A 20,737-nucleotide genomic window follows, 5' to 3' on the forward strand; every position below is an offset into this window, starting at 1 on the left:
CAAACCTGACAATTCAGAGAACCTCCGGGCACATGAGTAAGGTGTCACACCTTTAAGTGGCACATCAGAGAGTCAACAGCACTGGCCTTGGACCCAGCTGAACTGGGCAAACCTATGAGCCTCGGTATTGCTGATGCTGGACACCAAATCACTCTGACAAGGTACAGAACCACTTCAGCTAGCGACTCAGTCACCGGTGCTTATCATTGCACCCCGTGGAAACAGGGATGGTAGTGCAGCTTACACTGTGCAAAAAACCACTTCAGGCAAGTGGCCTCCACCTCAATTGTGCCAGAACCTCAAGCACTAGATTGTCAACCTGGATCGATCTGGGGGCCTAACACCACTTACCCTGGTGCTGGACCACTTCAAGGAGGTGGTACACCATTCAATGGGGCCAAAACTTTGGCATCAGATTCAGGGAACCCAGATGGCTGTGAAGCCAATGTTGTGCATAATGGCCACCAGATCATTTCATCAAGTGTTCACTTGAGACTCATGGAGCTGCAGCACCCCAGGCACTAGACCAGATCAACCTGGATGGTTCCAAGAATCTTCATGCCACTTATTGTGGATACAAAACCACTCCTGGTTCACTGGAGTGGACTGCGCTAGAACCACCACACCAGATTAGGTTGATGATAGGGATGTAGAGACCTCGCTGCCACGTCAACAATGATGGGACCTCAGCGTCAGATTAGGTCAATCTAGCAGGATCTCAGGACTGTGTTGATAATGTCTGGAACCTCGACGTCAGATTAGGCAATCCTAGAAGGTCCAGGAACTTTGATGATGTATAATCTATGCTAGAACCTTGACACTGGGCTCAGTCAGCCAGTTAAGCGGCATCCAGGTCTCTAGTCTTAAATCAGAGGCAGAACAACTTAGGCTAACCAATCTCCAAAATCCATGCTGGATTTACACATTACCAAACTAAACTGATGGGTCTTAAGGAGACTCCCCTTCAGCATAGTGAGGCAGCCCTCACACGCACCCATGCCAGATAGGTACCATTTCTTCTTTGCTCTTTTAAATAAAGAAACTTGTACTAACCAACAACCTAACAAAAAAAATCCCCTGAAAAGGCAGAAGAAAAGGAAGAACAAACAAGATGTGCATCAAGGACCTGGTGCGATGTCCATATTTGCTGCACCTCCAATGGACAAGAAGGAACTGAGGGGCAGTGGTGGGCACTCCCCCTTTCACACACTGTGAACCCTGTGTGAGGCGATAGAGGGTGGGGTGAGGGGCCCCAATGGCTACTGCTCTCCAGAAGACAGCACAGCTCAATGCCAGGAAGCACCAGTTCCACAAGTGCAAATAAAGAACATGTTCTTATGCACTATGGGTAAAGTGTTCAGAATCATTTTAAGCCAGAGGTGGGCAAACTACAGCCCGCGGGCCGCATCTGGCCACCGTTCCCTCTAAGCAGTGCGTGTGTGCACACGCACAGAGATCCTAAACCCTGCGCACAGAGCAAAACACCGCGTGCACATTTGTCCCGCGTCCTGACCGTGCATCAGGATCAGGATGCCCTTTGTCCCGATATCGGGGACCGCTCACCATCACTGCCCAAGTCCTGGGGCTGGCCTGGCAGCGCTTCCTGGGGCAGCTCCCAGCGCCGCGCCCACCTGCCAGCAGGAGACTGCCGTGCGGGCGGCCCCTAGGCACAGGGGCAGAGGGGGTCTCCGTGTGCTGCATCAGCTCCCTCCTGCCCAAACAGAGCTGTGGGGGCGGGGCTTGCAGGCACCAGCAGCAGGCAGAGAGCCCTCCGCTCCCCCACCCCACCCTAGGAGCCAGGTGCTTCCCGGCAGCTGCCCTCTCTGCGTGCTGCTAGCGCCTACAAGCCCCGCTCCACGGCTGCGGCAGCTCCCATTGGCTCTTTTCCCAACCAATGGGAGCCACGGAGCTCACGCTTGGGGTGGGCACAGCACGTGGAGAGTTTGGAGACCCCCCTCCCCCCGCCGCTCTGACCCTAGGAGCCAGAGATTTCCCAGCAGGGCTGGTGAGTGCAACCAGGGAAGGGGGCAGGGTGTGATGGAGTGAGTGTCTGGGAGGTCTGTAGTGGGGTGCTGGGCTGTGAGGGTGTGGAGGGCGCTGGGCAATGGGGGAGGTTTTTATGTTTGGGGGTGCTAGGCAGTGGGGGAGATCTCTGTGTGTCAGGGCACTGGGGGTCTGTGTGGGGCATTGTTTAGTTGTGGTGGTGAGGCTGTGGGGAAGGGCACTGGGAGGAAGGAGAAATCTGTGTGTATTGGGAAACTAGCGAGTGGGGGGTTGTGTGTGTGGTGCTGGGCAGCTGTAGGGAAGCTGTGGGCGGGGGGGGCGCTGGGCAGGGTTGGTGGTGTGCACAGCACTGTGCATTTGTGGTGGAAATGTGGGGCGGTTGTGGGAGGGCTCTGGAGATAGTGGGTTCAGGGGATGCAGGGCAGGGGAGCTGTGTGGCTCTCTTCCTCCCCCCACCTCCGCTTGCCCAATGTGTCCTGATATTTCACTCTTGTGATCTGGTCACCCTATTAACGGGCGACTTTTTACATTGTTCGCCCGCCATCTATCAACACAGCCAGATTCTACTACCTGACAAGGGGCGGGGAAGGGAAAGAAGGGCAATGAATCGTACCCCTCCCTGCAAGCATTTTGAACTAGGAACGTTGACCACGTCAGGATGGTCGGGACCCACATATCTCCTTGTAGTCTGTTCATTTGGCTGTGTACAAACTCAAGTATGTGCAAATAAGTCAAAATGCCTGGCCATAGTTGCTAAGGAACTGCAAAGATTTCCCAGAAATGAACAAAGGTAAGTGTTGTTTTCATGATTGAAATCTTTCAAAGGCATTGGACTTCATACATTTACTCGTGATGTTTTACCATTTTCCTGCTTTTTTTGCCGCAGATGCATGGACTTGATCGGAGCTATGCACAAACTTCCGGTATCCTGATCTGAATGATCTCCCGTTTGCCCTTTTGTTGAGTCACGCTGTTAAGCACATTGAAATAGTAGCCATATAAATAAAAAAGTATTAATTTTAAATTAATCTGGTAAAAAAAATCAATCCCAAAATGTCACTGTCTAGAGGTCTAAAGCATAAAAGAACAGCGACTTCATTTAAATCTGGATGGCTGGTTGAGACTATAGAGATGGTTACACTGAAGTCACAGTGTAATGCTTGTTAAACTTCATGAAATATTCACATATGACAAGGACAACAGAGTGGTTTGTGTACATTGTCGAGATGCCGGAGCTTCTGGAGAATTTTCAACAGGAAGAACGTGGAACCATGTATGGAAGTTGGATTTCTTAAAGCGTCATCTGTCAAGTAAGTCTCATATAGATGGTGTAACAAGACTTAGAAACAAAAACCCTTCCTTATAGAACAAATTGCTTAGCATGATTCTTGAAAGTCCAGCGGAAAAGCAGAGGAGGCAAATTAATCTTGAATGCAAGCGCTCAAACCCAGAAGAAATCAAGGTACTTATTGACAGTGTGTTGTTGGCTACTAAAATGAACAGCTCAGTGCTTTCTGTTCAGGATATTAATGACCATATGGAAAAGCATGCACACATACCAGCAAACTGGAGAAGTAAAAATTATGCTTTTGAATTTCTTGAAATTATCAACTGCATTGTCCAAAATGACCTCATGCATGAAATAGCATCGGCAACGTTTCATACTCTAGTTGTTGATGAAAGCACTGATATATCCATTAACAGATACTTGATACTCTAAATATAGATCCATAAATTCTGCAGACTACAAAACTTCGTTTGGCGGACTATTACGATTGCAAGAATGTGATGCTGTTTCAATAGTATCTGCAATCAAAGAGTTTTATAAAAAACACCAACTTGATCAAATGAAAATGGCGATGTTCACATCTGATGGTGCCTCCGTGATGTTGGGCAAACTCAATGGCATGGCGGCTCAGCTGAAACATGATATTCCACACTTAGTCCAGCAACATTGCGTTGCACACTGGGAAAAATTGGGGATTTCTGATGCATGGAAAGAGGTCATACTGATAAGAGACATCGAAACCTTAAGGAGAACTGTCTACACGGTGTTCTGTCGGTCATCCAGGAGAAAATGCAAATTTCAGGAAATAGTGGATGCTTCTGAATGTGAGTCAGTAGTTTTCAGGCTACTCAGTTAAGTGCGCTGGTTATCTAGGCACTTTGCACTTCGAGCAATTATTCGCAACTATAATCCTCTTCTGGAATATTTTGAGCAAGACAAAGATACTGATCCAGTTTCTAAATACTGCCACAAAAAGCTGAATACCATGGAACACCAAACAACATTAGAAGTTTTGAATGATGTTTGAATGATGTCGGAGCTGGCTTCACTATCCACGCTGCTCCAGGAACGGGGCCTTACACCTCTTGAAGCATTTCACCTTGCCCGAGGTAAACTGAACAAGATCAGAAGACAGGACCTTGGAGATTCAGTTTTATGGAGTGACAAAGTTAAGGCTCTCTTAGATATGAGCACTCAGGAAAATAATGAAATTGATACCAGTTCCGTAACAACTTTCATAAACATTTTGTGTGCACATTTGGCAGACAGGTTTCCAGAGGATGAAGTCCAAGAGTGGTCCGCTTTTGATTGTGCAGCAATAGTTAAGTGCGACTTCAATTTTGGAATTCATCAGGTCAAAACCCTATGTTCAAAATACAAAGACTTCAGCAAGATAGTCAGTACGATGACTTCACGTTTGCAGTAGCCAAAATAATCAAAAGGCAATTGGTTTTAAGTTTCCCAGATATGGGGACAGTTTGCTTACCAGAACGAACAGTTTCAGGATCTTGTAAAGTTGATGGATATTGGAGGAACATTCCTAGCATCAAGTGCAGACTGTGAGCGTGGCTTTAGCTTAATGAACACACTACAAAACAAACTACGGAATCATTTAGAAGTAGATCATTTGGACATGCTAATCTATATTGAGTTACCAGGTGGATGGAGAACTGAGATCTGGACAGAGTTTATATTTAATGGGCAAACGAAAAAGATTGCAGGGAAAAACAGTAAGGTTTGTTAAGCATTTTTTGACATTTTGACCAATAAGGAAATTAAAATGCATTTATAATTACATATCTTATTCTTGGGTGATAATCATTTATTGATATTTTTTAGGAAAACACAAACTCTTGTTTTTCTTTTTTTTAAACTTATGATGTCTATCTGAAAACCCATATAAATTGACATAATGGCATACTTAAACATATAATAAAGACAATTTAATATCAAAATCTTTTCAGACGTGTATAGAATGAAAGGTGAAAGTGGACACCAACGGGCAGAAGCCTTTGGACTGATAATCATGATTGATGTGTGTTTGATATATGCTCGTGATTGTCTATAAAAAAAGATCAAAGCATAATGCTTCAAACTAACTTCTGCTTCATGAAGAATGGTTAAATTTCCTTTTTCTAAGTATTTAAAAATGACATTTATAAAATAACATGGTGTAAAACTATCACAAATTTCAAATTAAAACTTTTTAAATTTATAAGCATTTTACTCGTGTCAAATATAAAGGGAAGGGTAACCACCTTTCTGTATACAGTGCTATAAAAATCTCTCCTGGCCAGAGGCAAAACCCTTTCACCTGTAAAGGGTTCAGAAGCTAAGGTAACCTCACTGGCACCTGACCCAAAATGACCTAGGAGGGGACAAGATACTTTCAAATCTGGAGCTGGGGGGGGAGAACAAAAGGTTCTGTCTGTGTGATGCTTTTGCCGGGAACAGATCAGGAATGCAGCCTTACAACTCCTGTAAAGTTAGTAAGTAATCTAGCTAGAACATGCGTTAGATTTTCTTTTGTTTAATGGCTGGTAAAATAAGCTGTGTCTTTTTGTAATTTAAGGTTTTGCCCACAGGGATTCTCTATGTTTTGAATCTGATTACCCTGTAAGGTGTTTACAATCCTGATTTACAGAGGTGATTCTTTTACCTTTTCTTTAATTAAAATTCTTCTTTTAAGAACCTGATTGATTTTTCATTGTTCTTAAGATCCAAGGGTTTGGGTCTGTGTCCACCTGTACAAATTGGTGAGGATTCTTATCAAGCCTTCCCCAGGGAAGGGGATGTAGGGCGTGGGGGGGATATTTTGGGGGAAGATGTCTCCAAGTGGGCTCTTTCCCTGTGCTTTGTTTAAAACGCTTGATGGTAGCAGCATATGGTTCAAGGACAAGGCAAAGTTTGTACCTTGGGGAAGTTTTTAACCTAATCTGATAAGAATAAGCTTACGGGGTCTTTCATGCAGGTCCCCAGATCTGTACCCTAGAGTTCAGAGTGGGGAAGGAACCTTGACAACTCGCTTGGGCGCATTTGCCTCATGGCGCACAAATTTGAACTCTGCTTCAAAAATTTGCACAGAAGAAATTTTTTGAGCACACTACCTGTCAAAAATTAGAGGGAACATTGCATCTGGCCCGCGGGACCATCCTGCCCAGCGAGGCTACCCCCGGCCCCTCCCCTGTTGTCCCTCCTCCCCTGCAGCCTCGCTGCCGCATGGGCAGCGGGGCTGCAAGCTCCTGCCGCTGTAAGCAGCATGGTAAGGGGGTGCTGGCAGTGCACGGCAGTAAAAAAGTTCAGTAGGGGTCCCAGGGGGCAGTCAGGGGACAGGGAGCGGTTGGATGGGGCGGAGGTTCTGGGGCAGTCTGGTAACATGGGGGTTTGATAGGGCGTGGGAGTCCTGGGGGCCTGTCGGGGGCAGATAGGGGCCGGGGGGGGCAGTCAGGGGACAGGGAGCAGGGGGGCGACAGTTGGGGGCGGGGGTCCCAGGAGGGGTAGTCAGCGGACAAGGAGCAGGGGGGGATTGGATGGGAGGGCTTTTGAGGGGGCAGTCAGGGGGCAGGAACTCAGAGGGGATGGATTGGGGCAGGGGCCAGGCTGTTTGGGGAGGTGCAGCCTTCCCTACCCGGCCCAACATACAGTTTCGCACCCCGATGTGGCCTCAGGCCAAAAAGTTTGCCCACCCCTGATTTAAGCAATTTAGAATCTTAACATCCATTTTCAAAAGTGGCTCAGGACACTTGGGCTCCTAAGTCCCTTGGAAAGCCAATAGGAATTAGGCTCCTGAAGCATCTCCCATCACTTTTGAAGGTGAAACTTGGAAGCTTTTGAAAATGTTGCTCAATAAGAAGATAAATATGGTTTTGTTGTTTGCAAAATGTACTTGCTTTTTCTGAAATGTTTTAAAAAAAAGATCAACACAATCAAATTCATGTAGGCCAGAACTGAGCCTTGGAGAATTTATCTACATTTCTATACTCCAGTCATCAGAAGGAAATTATACAAAATATTTTGCCATACTTTTAACTGTGTAACATTTACCCAAGTTCCTGCCACCTACAGGGCTATTGGATTTCTCCAAACAGAAGCAGTACCAGAAAAGCCATCCGTCACCAGAAAAACAAACTGGAAAGTGCGTTTAATAGTGATTTGCTGCTGATGTACTGTGGGGGGGGGGGGGAGAGACAAGGCGGAGAAGAAAGAAAGAGGTGTTCCAAAGGGTGCCAAGATCCATTCCTCTCTCTCGCCTGGACTTCTCTGCCTGCTCCTCACACCTTTCATCTTCTGGGACAGGCTGGTTTGGTTTCCTCTTGCTGTAGCAATGATAATCAGAGGAACTGTTATCATTCATCGTCACCTCAGCCAAACAGTCAGTCATTCTACCCATCTCTGAAGGGAGCGCACAGCAGAAAACACAAGATCTGGGTGGACAGGGCGACTACGCACTAGGTAAACTCAGAACAAGACTGACAGAGAACCAGTCACCCAGAATAGAAGTTTCATCAGGGTCTATCTGCAGGTAGTGGACAGAAGCACAAACATGGAGGGAGAATGCACACTGAAGGGAAGAACAAGAATTCTCAGAATAACTGTCAGTGAGGCCTCTGACTCCTGAGGATTAAGGGACAAATTTACCAAACAATCTGGAAGCAATTAGCTTGTCTTGATAAGAACCCTCCTGAGAAACTTCTGTCTATTTTAGATTTATTAACTCCCTGGTTACAGACAATATTTGCAGTTGCTGATTTGCCAGCAGAGAAAACTAAAACTGTTTTCTAAAAAAGCAAACACTTCTTTCTGTACCAGTTTGCATCGTGACTGACTTGAAGTGGACAGCATGTAAACACTGGTAGAATGACTCGGGGTGAAATATAATGGAATTTGACATTGCTAGAAGCAGTTTTGGACATGTATAAACAACAAATCCTTGCCTTCTAAAATGCTAAATGAGTCTGGCATTCAGGGATTCAACAAACTGAGTAATCAAATAAAGATTCCATGCAAGCTAGTATACTTCAAACAGTGTTTTTCCATAAAATAAAAGCCGTGTAACTTACTGATTTGCTCTTTCAATTTTAATTCCAGATTACTGGTAAAAGACATTACGGGGGTGCTGCAATTATTTCGAGAAACAAGCATTAGGAAATTCAGAGTTAAAGTTAAATTAAAAACAAATTCAAATATGTTAAGGTCTGGAAAGGCACATATGCACCAAAAAATCTTAATTCTCTACTATAGTTATGCCAAAAAGGGAAAAAAGTTATAAAGCACCCTCTAAAAATAGTTAATCACATCTGGGTCTAATACGCCCTAATCATAACTGTATACTCACTGCCTGGAATGACTACGGAGCAGAGTTATCATTGTGGGGAGGGAGGCAATGAAAGGTGAGCAGAAAAGCGTGCAGAGCATGGGGGGTGAGCAGCGGAAGAGTACCCCATGTGAGGAGAGAGGTGATTTAGTGGCTATGCTGAAGATAGAGGGGAGAGGGCAAGGATGTGACTAGGGCCTGGAGTGGGAAGAGGTTTATGTGAGGGAGTCCTGTATTGGGGACATCCAGGACTGTGCATCCAATAGGGACTTGGGGTAGGGAGCCCAGTCCCCTTCTGTGCCAAGGCATCAATAGAGATTCATAAATAAGGCCAGAAGGGAACATGATACTTCTCCGTAACACTGGCCCTCATCCACAGCACAGTTGAGCGAATTTCAGCAAATGCTCATTTGCGTCAATCCCGTAACGTCTGGCTGAGCTACAGCATGTCTTTTAGAACGACATCCAATCTGGATTTAAAGATCTTCCCATACAACTGCTGCCTCGGCTTCACAGCCTGCCAAGATAGTGGGTACAAAGGCACCTGTGGCAGAAAGAGCCTTTAGAAAGCCAGAGACGTTGGCATGTACACTGCGCTCCCACACAACCCAGGGTCCTGCTCTGCATAGCGGCAATCTGCCGAACACAGATCCCTTTTCCCATATGCTGCCTTCCTTCATCATAGCTCCCCATTGTGACACTCTGTACCTCAGAGGGAGCGCCCTGTACTCCATTTGTACATAATTGTGATATTTCATATAAACATGCCACGTAAGGTATCATGGGAAAGGTTATGATCTGCTGAACACCATTATTCTATCTAAATATATATCTCATTAGTGCATATGATGTTATGAGATGATATTGTATGGTTGTCACTAAAATATGCTGTGAGTTGGGGAATCTCCAGATATTAGCTGCCCAGAAACAACAAAGGAGCTAACCAACAGCTGGGCGGGGGTTGAACAACCATCAACAGCCATCATCCATCATGGGAGTTACAATTCAGGCCACACCAGAGGAACTGCTCAACCTTGCCTGGTGACTCAGCAATGCCAACCAGATATGCCAGGACTTATGATCTCCAAGCACATGGAAGGAGGATATGAAATAGAGGACAGAGGCCACATGTTTTGTCCTGTCTCTTCCCCCACCTATGATGGACGCAACAGGAACGCTGGAGCTGAGGAGACGGGTCCCCAGGCTAACAGGGAGAGCCTGCATATGAAAGACTAACCAACCTGCAGTATCCAATGGGATGAGAAAAACTGCTTAGTCCAGATGTTGCCTAGTCTAATAAGGTTAAGAATGTAGACTGTGTGCTTGTCTTTATTTTCTTTTGGTAGCCACTCTGACTTCTGCCTATCACTTAAAATCCATCTTTTGTCATCAATAAACTTATTCTAATGTTTATCCTTACCAGTGAGTTTGACTGAAGTGCTTGGTAAATCTGTTTAGTTTACAAAGGCCGGTGTGTCTCCACTTTCCATTAATGAAGTAGTGAACCAATCAATAAACTTGCATTGCTCAAGAAAAGATCTTGAGCAGTGCAAGACGGTATATGCCCTTGTTGCCAAGAAGGCCAATGGCATTTTGGGATGTATAAGTAGGGGCATTGCCAGCAGATCGAGGGACGTGATCGTTCCCCTCTATTCGACATTGGTGAGGCCTCATCTGGAGTACTGTGTCCAGTTTTGGGCCACACACTACAAGAAGGATGTTGAAAAATTGGAAAGAGTCCAGCAGAGGGCAACAAAAATTATTAGGGGGCTGGAGCACATGACTTATGAGGAGATGCTGAGGGAACTGGGATTGTTTAGTCTGCGGAAGAGAAGAATGAGGAGGGATTTGAGAGCTGCTTTCAACTCCCTAAAAGGGGGTTACAAAGAGGATGGATCTAGACTGTTCTCAGTGGTAGCAGATGACAATGAAGAGTAATGGTCTCAAGTTGCAGTGGGGGAAATTTAGGTTGGATATTAAGAAAAAAAAATTCACTAGGAGGGTGGTGAAGCACTAGAATGCGCTACCTAGGGAGGTGGTGGAATCTCCTTCCTTAGATATTTTTAAGGTCAGGCTTGACAAAGCCCTGGCTGGGATGATTTAGTTGGGGATTGGTCCTGCTTTGAGCAGGGGGTTGGACTAGATGACCTCCTGAGGTCCCTTCCAACCCTGATATTCTATGATTTCTATGGTACAAGGCTGGGAGCTGGGGGGATTTGGCTGGTGCCTTTCTCTGTGTGATTCTTGAGTGGCTCTGGGAGCATTCATGCAATCTGGCTGGGTATGGGGCTCCACATGAGGTTGTACTGAGTGGTAACAGCACCTGGAGGGGTTTGCTGCTTGTCACCAGTAAGGCATTGAGAGAAACAATCTAGACTGGTGAAGTAAGGGGGCACAGAGGTTCTACAGTCCCAGGTTCCACCATGGGGATCCCGTCATGCCCCCTCTTTCAACATTAGAAAGTTGCACCTTGAGGAGAAATGGCCACCATAAGGAAGGCATGGAAGACCAGGGATGTGAGAGTCGACCATAAACCACCACTCATGCACCCAGAGGTGTTTTTCCTCACCAGGAGTCCGGCTTCAGTGAACCTAATCCAGCCCACTGCAGAGAAACGCCACACTGACAAAGCAGAGGAGCCAGCGAACAGTCACACAGCCGATGCAGAACAGTAACAGTTAAGGGTCATGTAATCTACTAATGAGATGTGTATAACCACCCCCCTCACTCCACTGACTCATTTCAACCAATAGAGTTGCAACATACAAATTAGCTGGAGGAAGTACCATGATTGTTTGAGTTAACTCTGAAAGCCCAGTATAAAAGTGATCTGAACTATCGCTGGCCCAGTCTATAATTATAATTAGATGCAACAATTGTTTATTTCTTTAAGTGGAACCTATGAGATTTCAGTGAGCTTTATCTACAGGATTCACACATTGTAAAGCCAGAAGGGACCACTGTGATAATCTAGTCTGGTCTCCTGCATAACACAGGCAATAGGACAACCCCTGAATTACTTCTTGTTTGAACTAGAACAGCTCTTTTAGAAAGGCATCCAATCTGGATTTAAAATATGGATACTTGAGGTTTTAAGACAGTCTCTTCACTGTTAGAATAAGATCTTCACAGAGGCAGGGGGTGGGACTAGATGACCTCCTGAGGTCCCCTCCAACCCTGATATTCTAGGATTCTAGGAGATCCTGCCTACTCTGGGGTTCTTGCACCATCCTCTGAGACATCTGGTGCTGGTCCTTGTCAGAGACAGGATATTGAACTGGACAGATCTTGGGTGTGATCCAATCTCAATTTCTATGGGAAGCTTGGGAAGTCTCCTATTTCATTATTGAGCTCATTTAGGAGAAGAGTCTGATGAGTGCTAAATTTATTGTGCTTTTTTAAAATTGATTTTTAACACAAAATAATTAGCAGTGGCATTTTTAAATTCTAAGAATATTCCTTCTATACTCAAAGCGCTATATTTTTACGCAGGATCGGCTACATTATTTCACAGATAAAGAGACTGAATCCCTCTTTGACAAGGAAAACTCAACTCAGCCTTCACTATGGAATTACAAGTGGTCTGTCCTAGATTTTTTTCTTTTTAAATTTAAGCTCTTAAAGGTCCTTAATTATTATTATTATTATTTTGTTGCAAAGTACTGAGTTGCATACTGGCAGTGCAGAAGCTGTACAAGCGCTCATGGCTCCCACTGTGCTCTGAGGGACAGCGCAACCACAGATTTACTACGTAAAAACAAGAGATACAAGGCCAACAGTTTCAGAACTTGGTGAGGACCACTTACATATTTAGGTATGTAAGTAGCCTGATTTTCAACGATACTGAGCACTCATAGCTCCCACTGAAGGCAACAGACAAAGAGTAGATAGGAGTGTGCTATAAAGAATTTACTGGGAGTTCAAAAAGATTGGCCACTTACTGTATACATTTATATTGCCACATTTCTAATGGCTCCATTTTCATGCCCAGGACAAATCAAATTAATCACTCATGCAAGATCTATTGTTTAATACTTTGGGGACTGCTAACAGATCTGTTTCCTCCTAGGTTTTCCATTTGGCTGGAAGGCTACAAAATGCCATTGTTCCAAGAAAGAATAGTTACATAGCATGTTTAATGTTTGATAAGTTTATTTTTCTCTTTAAACACAATGAAAACTGATTTGTGATCCGACATCAGGCCCTCACATTACCTGTTTCATAAATAAGATTGCTTTCTAGCAAAATTGAGGCTACTAGCAAGAGGTCTAGAAATGACAATTGTAGTTTTAATGTTTACAACCTTGATTTACATAAAATGAAAGCTTTATACACAGCAGATGCTGCTTGTCATGGGAGCTTTACAATTTATAAATGCTGTGCTGTGGAAACAGGTGCAGCTATCTGATACATGAAAATTCCTCCTGATTCACCCACACTTCATGAGATTTGGAAAAGATCATTCACGTGAGCCTTTCACAACTGCTGAGAATCTTCTGTATTGCTACTGAAGGAAGCCACGAAGTCATTTTAATGATCAGGAAGAACATTTCCCCCTCAGCCACTTTACATTGGTACTGCTTTTCTTTGATCCTTTGAAGTTTGGAGCCTGGTGGCTAAGTCATCCCAACTTAAATATTTTAGTTTTTTCAATTCAGTTTGTTGATTTTAAATTTTATACGATAATTGTCTTTTTCCGTATGTGGATTCACTTTAAGGATTATTTTCCTGTTTTAATACCTACAGTATTTGTTTAATTTTTAAAGCTGCACTTGGAATTATTTTAGATACCACTGTTGGGATGCTCGATACACTCTCCGGTAGGGCTTTCAGCTAAAACTGACTGGGAAAAGCTGAATGTTTTAACTGGTTAAATATTCAAAATCTCTGAAGATATTACAGACAAAATGATTAAACCACACACAGATAATTCTCCCGTCCAAAAAAAAGTAAACAGTAATTAACCTTTACTAATGTTAACAGCTTTGTAGCGATCCCATAATCAGCCTATTGGATAAACAACCTGTAGAGTGTAATACCCTAGTCTTATAGGATTTTAACGGAGGATAGGAGACTTGTTTGAATGACAGAGCATGAGTTTTATTATGTTGCTTCTGTAACCCACATGATACTGCAGCATTTCACTTTGTTGCTCCAGAGCAGGAGACTAGGATCTTAGCCAGATATTCTGAGTATCTGCACATGTGCAGAGAGCAGGGCAGGGCAACTCATCTAGAGGGTCCCAGAAACTTCCAGAACAGGGTGCAGCAGTTACCGGACATGCTCCGTAGCTGTTTTGATGCTGTATTATATGACGTTTTCACTGTGGGTAATCCACCTGGCAGGTGACACCCAAGTCACCCTCTGAGTGCTGACGTAACCAAAGTGCAATGGGGGCAGGGGGAAGGTTATAAATACAGGAGTTAAAGACAGCTCTATGGACTGAGTGACTGATCAAAGCAAGACCAAGAGATGTGTCTACTGCGTGGGCTGGGTCCCAATCTCTGTACCACTCTGGGTACGGGTTAGTGCTCTTCCAGCTTTATTTACCAGGGAAGCCCTCCATTAAAATAATGTTTGATCATAAGAAAGGCCATGCTGGGTCAGACCAATGGCCCATCTAGCCCAGTATCCAGTCTTCCAACAGTGGCCAATGCCAGATGCTTCAAAGGGAATGAACAAAACAGTGCAATTATCGAGTGATCCATCCCGTCATCCAGTCCCAGTTTCTGCCAGTCAGAGGTTCAGGAACACCCAGAGCATGGGGTTGTCCCTGATTACCTTGGCTAATAGCCACTGATGGACCTATCACTGTGGTATGTTTTATGGACCTACAGGGAAAGCTGGCAGGGGAGCATTTGTTACCCCTAGAGGCTACAGAGCCTGTGGAAATTACATTCAGCTACCAGCTAACCGCTCTAACTGGGACTGTATCTCACTTAGAGGGCGAGACTGGGGCAGCACTGAGTGAGTTGAAGGTTTGTGAATTTTGGCTGACTTAGCTGGGCTTATGGAGAGAAGATGATGCCCTATAACGAGCTCCAGGAAATGGATGTTTTATATGCTGATCCCAACCCCTGTACCACTTTGGATACAGACTATAGACTATAGACTATAGACTATAGACTTCTTGGAAGGACTGATTTCTTGGAAGTCCTATTTCTCAAGCTCTGCAGAGTCCAGGTGACACACACTACATACTACATTCATGGCATAAAGGCTGAAAAATGACCTCTGAAAAAAGATCAGAGGGGACATGCTGTGTTGAAGTATAGAAAACGTTATGCTGAAACCTTATATATGAATGTTTGTAACAGAAACAAAAGGTGTAAGTCTGTACAAGGGACATCAGAAATTTACTGTCAAATAGCTTTTGTTTAAAAATGATTCATAGTATTTCAAACACTACTTACAATAGTGTCTGTTTTACTGAGAAAGCGTATAGTGCTCTCCCTTTGAAATGGACTGGGGTCTATTACCATCCATTTATCAGGGTTTTACATACAATAGCCCTGAGGTTTAACTCTGTGTAATGCTTTCTGAAAAGTCCTGAAAAGACTGAACTCTGACCTGTACTTCACCAAAGAGTTACACTGAGGTGCAGGACGAAGGGGAGCGCATAGTTATAGAGAATATTGCCTGAGCATTCCCTCCCCTGTCCCTATTATGCTTCCAAAAGCGGTCAAGCCATTAAAGGATGTATCAACTTCGTTTTCACCTTACAACATTAGATATCCCCTCTCTGCTGTAAACTAAAAATGGCTTTTCAAAAATATAATTTTGCAAAACAATCAGTACACAACATGTGCTAAACTTTCCACATTCACATTTTCATAAGTACCAAAAAGGAAACAGATCCAAAATAGTGAGTTAAAGCAGAAACAAGTAACATTAATGAATTTTTTTCATCTCACTTTATTAAAGAATATGCCGAGAATAAATGCAATATTAGGAATAATACACAAAACGTTACTACATTTTAACAGGTTCACGGACATGATTTCAGCCTCCAAATATTCTCCTCCTCAAAAAAATACACAGTTAAAAAAAGGCATAAGACTACCATACAATACTCTTAAAAATCATGTTAATGATCTGACAGAAAAAAACAACAAAAAACTCAGAGTGAAGTCTGAAATATATTCCATCTAACTCTCCCATTATCCATTGTTACTACAGAGATCTGAACATTTCGGGTGATCTCATAAACCTTGTATGTCTACTACTCTGGTAGAACAAGGATAGGTTAATGGCAGAGTTTCAGATTTCACTATTAATCTTGTACGGCTAAAATCATTCATAGGGTTCTTTACGGCAGAAGCCTACATTTAGAGAATTCTTCCTGACCTATAAAAATGACTAGTTTAACATCAGACCTAGATGTCACGCAGGCTGCCATTTCCTAACTGCAGCTCTAACTAGAGAACTCTGCCCGGATACACCAGCCAATGTTAACTAACCATAGAGTGAACCGACATTCGTTTGCGAAAACAGTGTTGAGAGAGAAAATAAAGTCATACTTACAACACTGGGAGGCAGCAGTGGGCAATGGTTTCTTCTGGACTTCTTCTGAAAATGAATACTAAGGAAAGACAAAAGAAAGAGCACAGAGAGATAACGGATTGAAAGTAACCTCATAAAACAGGATTTCCAGAACATAACAAGCTTACGCTCTAAGAGTATATCGGCGTGGGGGAGTGGGAGGGGGAGGGAAGGTGTTAAAGTACAAAATAATATTTTCCTTAATTCCCAAATACAGAACATGCTCCCAGAAAAGTAAAAACTGGCACTATCCCATGCAAAATATCTGTTAATGGCTGCACACAAGGCTTCGGTAAAGTCTTATCTACTTTAAAAGCTCAAGACAAAAAATTTCAGACTAGGGGGCCTCAAGTTAGGCACCTAAATCCATATTTAGTCACCTAAAATATAAATGTCTAAATTTCAGAGCTGCTGAGCAGTGATTTCAGTGGAACGTGTGCGCGCTCAGGAGCCTGAGAATACGGCAATTTATATATGAGATGCCTAAATATGAATTTGAGGTACCCGTGTTTGAATGCAGTACTGGATGTGGGAACTGGGAAAGAGCTAGATAATTAGCGTGCTCATTAGCAGTGCAATACCCAGAACACTCTTTCAGCATAGTCTGGAAACATCCAACAACATGAAGGATTTTACATTTTATTTAACACTACACTGGAGTACACAGAGATTCCATTTAACCAATTTTGGATTATTCCAAAAGGGTCTGCTGCAGCATTAAAGGTGTTCCCTTGAGATATGTTTATGATATTGTTTTGGCCACCTCCTCCCAGTACCACACCAATAATTCAAAAACAATCCAGTGATCTGTCTGAAGCTAGAGACAGAAGATAAGCAGAATAATTTCTAATCCTATTAGGCAAAATGTCAAGAACAAAACCCTCATCAGCCAAGAGCTGGGAAAAAGGGCCCCAAAGTCAGTGGAAGCTGCAAGTTTTGAAATATTGAGTCCTCAATCAATGCCATACACTGACCACCAGCGGGGCTATTTCACAAAAAATGAGGCAGTAAACACAGGGACGCACTTTCAGTTGACTAGCAAGAAGCTGAATAGGTAAGCACAGTGAGAAAGAACAGGCTGGATGAGCAGACAAGGCATCTAAAAGAATTGGGGATTGCATCACAATTCATGCAAACTTCATCTACCAAGAATTTGATGAATCACTAGAGGACACCTATGTTCCACTGTGTGTCTGGCACTAGAATTCCCCTGCTGAAACCAATAGCTTTCAACCCAGGAGGAGGGATATATTGCAGCAGAATTACTGGAAAGTTATAAGTTCACATGACTTGCTTTTTCACCAGGTTCACAGATACCAAGCAGCTCTAGAGCTATTACTGGATCCCTGAATCCAGAAGAAGCTACATGCAAGCTATTTTTCCACCTAAACACAGCTGTGAGACTAGGTTAAACAGTTCGAGACGAGACTTAACTTCTGCCTGAGTATTCTTGATCTCCACAATGAATCCACTAACACACTTAACGAGGAAGGCTAAGTTAAGGATACAATACATTTCCCCCAAACTTCAACACCCTACATCTCTATCACCAACAGGACCTTTTAGTAATACTCTCTTGTAGAGAAACGTATTATACTTTTGGTTAACACTGTTTACACCTGCCCTTGTTGGAGTTAACAAGTTCCTTAAATGCAAGAAATTAAGTCCATCAACCAGATAAATATCACCTTCAGTAAGACAAGTGTCCTTGGTGTATATTTTGCATAAAGAGCTAAGAAACTGAAGTGTTCCTTTTCTGGTTTTCAATAACAACAAACATAGTCTGGGGGCAGCACTGTTCTCCTAACTGCCTCATCCTGCTGTCTAGCAAAGCCAGAGTTTTACACTTGTTTTGAATCTAAGGGCTTGTCTACACCACACAGCTTTTAGTGAAAAGTCAGCGTTGACGCAGCCTTGTCACTAAAAAGTCAGCGTGTGTAAACGACAACTTTGCAGTGTAGACAAGCCCTAAGTATCATGCAAAAATCAATTTCCCCTCAATTTTCACATGCTGCAGCCTCTTATTCTAGCTGGCATTAACACCGCACATAAGGGAATGTGAACAGCTCAGTGAAAAACTTGTGAATGAAGGAAAACAATAGTAATTACCTAAACTTAACTGTCATGGAAATTCTGCATAGCGCTACAGTACACTCTGGAGCATTTTGGATCAGAATCCTACTTTAATTATAGTGTTCACATGTTTCAAGTGAGGTTTACTCACCTCAGCACGATCTTCCAAAGAGTTTATCCGTTCTAGTTTTTTGGTCCAATATCTGGCTTCCTCCTCAGGGATATCTATAGCAACAGCAAAGGCATCAGTCATTCACACTAAATTAGTTATCCAGCAAGTTATTTTTTTAAATAAATTTGTATTCAACAGCAACACTTAAAACAGTGATGACATTCTAAGAGAACAGGATTTTTTTTAAAGCACATCACAAGGACAGCCTTCATTTTGAAATTCACTGAAATGTCCTCTATTAGCATCAAACGTAAAGTAAGTTTTAAATAGTAATTTAGTTCCAGGTCTCTGTATGTGAACATTCTAGTTTATCGCTACCTAACCAAACACAAAACACACACAAAGCAGAAAAGAAGGATGCAAAATCTGACTGGTTTATACTATTATAATAAATATAATGAGTCACTAAAAAAAATCATGAACCAGCTACACACTTGGAAACATAATATGATGTGGTCAAAGGCCTCTTCTCCCAAGTTCTCTCCCCTTAACCCCAGAAGAACAATGCCTCTAACTACCCCGTCTAGAGAGCATATTTTCATTCATGGCACATCAGCGTGTACCTAAGCATCTACAAACTGATAAAATCACCCCAGTTTTCCTTCGCAGGCCATAAACTGGCTCTTCTGGGGCAATCGATGTTACCTGAATGAATTCCGCTAAAGTGATTGTGTTTTCACCACTGTGCAGTGAAGGTTTAACTTTATGGTAAACTAAAAACACTCCTTCCACTTCTAGAGGCTGAACTGTCCAGTTACACAATTAACACGCTTGTGCTTGTCAGCTAGATGTTTGCAGCTGACAGTTTAGTACCCGTGGCTTGGGTAACTATTTTCTATTTCAAAATTTAAAACAATAAAAAACATTATATAATGGACTGTGTAATTGTCATTTTCAGAGAGGGTCATCTTTTTGAGGAGGGGACTGTCACTTGCGCTTGGGAGATGAATTAGTGCAGATATACCCCCCATTGGGAGGCCAGAGAGAGTGCTCTGAGGACCACTATGTCACAGAATGATGCTCAAGTTACAATTAAAGTGACAAATGTACAAGCTGCGAATCTAGACGGTACCAAGGAAAGGCAGCGAGCTACATCAGCAGCAACGGGGACTGCTGCAGCTTAACGCAAAGCAGCCCTGTGAGAGAGAATTATTGAGGTCACTTCAGAAACTTCAGCAGGATGCAGAACAGAATCCAACAAGGAGAAACACAATATTAAAGGAAATGCACTGTTTAGAGTGAAATCTCACCCGAGCCCTCTCCCAGAATACTTAACAAAAGGACAACACTTCTAAAAGTAACAGGAGTACTTGTGACACCTTAGAGACTAACAAATTTATTTGAGCATAAGCAAGTCTCTAAGGTGCCACAAGTACTCCTGTTCTTTTTGCAGATACAGACTGTTAAGAAAAAGTTAGCATATGTGACTCCATTTTGGTTTGGGGCCCACCATTGTCTAAAAGCAAGCACATCATGCACCAGGAGGAGTGTTCCTTAGATACTGCATTCCTGTGAAAACCCTCCCCCTTGTTTCCAGCCTGTCTCGACTCCTGGTTTCTGTTCTTTGTCTGTTCCTAACTCCCTGCCTCCTGGCCTTAATGTGAGCCTCCCATCCTGATAAGAAAGGCTACTGGTGCATTGCTTTAGGACCATGTTGTGTAGTTGAAGTAATGGTTTAGCACGGGGAATGTACCTAGCAGGGATAGGTGGTAGGTAAGGGAACCGTTTGTCTGTTGGCTAAGGTTTCCGATGTACAAGGGCAACGTGCTTTCCTAAAAGGTATATAATCTCTGTATAACCTGCATTCGGGGTCCCCTCCTGACTAGCAGGGGGGCACCATGCTCGAGCGTAACAAACTTAGTATCTTTGGGAACTCTGCAGTTGTGAACTTTGTTTGTGTGCCTCAGCCTAGACTCAAACTGTGCGTGACCTGTCGGGTATAATTCGCAGCAGTTCCTGTGCGTGACCTGTAGGGTATAATTCGCAACAAGACTAACACGGCTACTACTCTGAAACCTGTCACTTCTAAAAATGAGGCTTTAGAAAAACAGGGACCATTTTTGCATAACATATATTTAAAAAAAAATACCACAAATACAAAGAGTAGCATTGAGCTTTGGTGTCTGCTTTCTAATGGTCCTTTGTTCTTATTTCAAAGTAGGGAATTTTCTTCTGGGGAATTTGAGGGGAAGGGGAAGCACCAGAGTCCATCCTAGATAACAGAGGCAGCACAAGTTTTCAGCACTGCTCCAGCTGCTATTCACCACCATTACACACCTGCACTCAAATGACAACTTTCAAAACAGAGAAACAAGAAGGAAAATTACTAATATTCATAACACTT

The 20,737-nt window shown here is 43.3% G+C and overlaps 1 protein-coding gene across 8 annotated transcripts in view; it reads right to left on the minus strand.

The window, feature by feature from the left end:
* Window positions 1-20,737, minus strand: part of UNC13B (unc-13 homolog B) — a 397,323-nt gene that overhangs the window by 284,726 nt on the left and 91,860 nt on the right. For all 8 annotated transcript variants that reach the window (XM_043546786.1, XM_043546787.1, XM_043546788.1 and 5 more), the window contains 2 exons: window positions 18,373-18,446; window positions 16,131-16,188 (listed from right to left, as the gene is read on the minus strand). In XM_043546786.1, the coding sequence (XP_043402721.1) occupies window positions 16,131-16,188; window positions 18,373-18,446 (132 nt within the window). The remainder of the gene's footprint in view (window positions 1-16,130; window positions 16,189-18,372; window positions 18,447-20,737) is intronic.

This window comes from Chelonia mydas, chromosome 5, assembly GCF_015237465.2.
Source record: "Chelonia mydas isolate rCheMyd1 chromosome 5, rCheMyd1.pri.v2, whole genome shotgun sequence".
Classification (NCBI taxonomy): Eukaryota; Metazoa; Chordata; order Testudines; family Cheloniidae; genus Chelonia; species Chelonia mydas.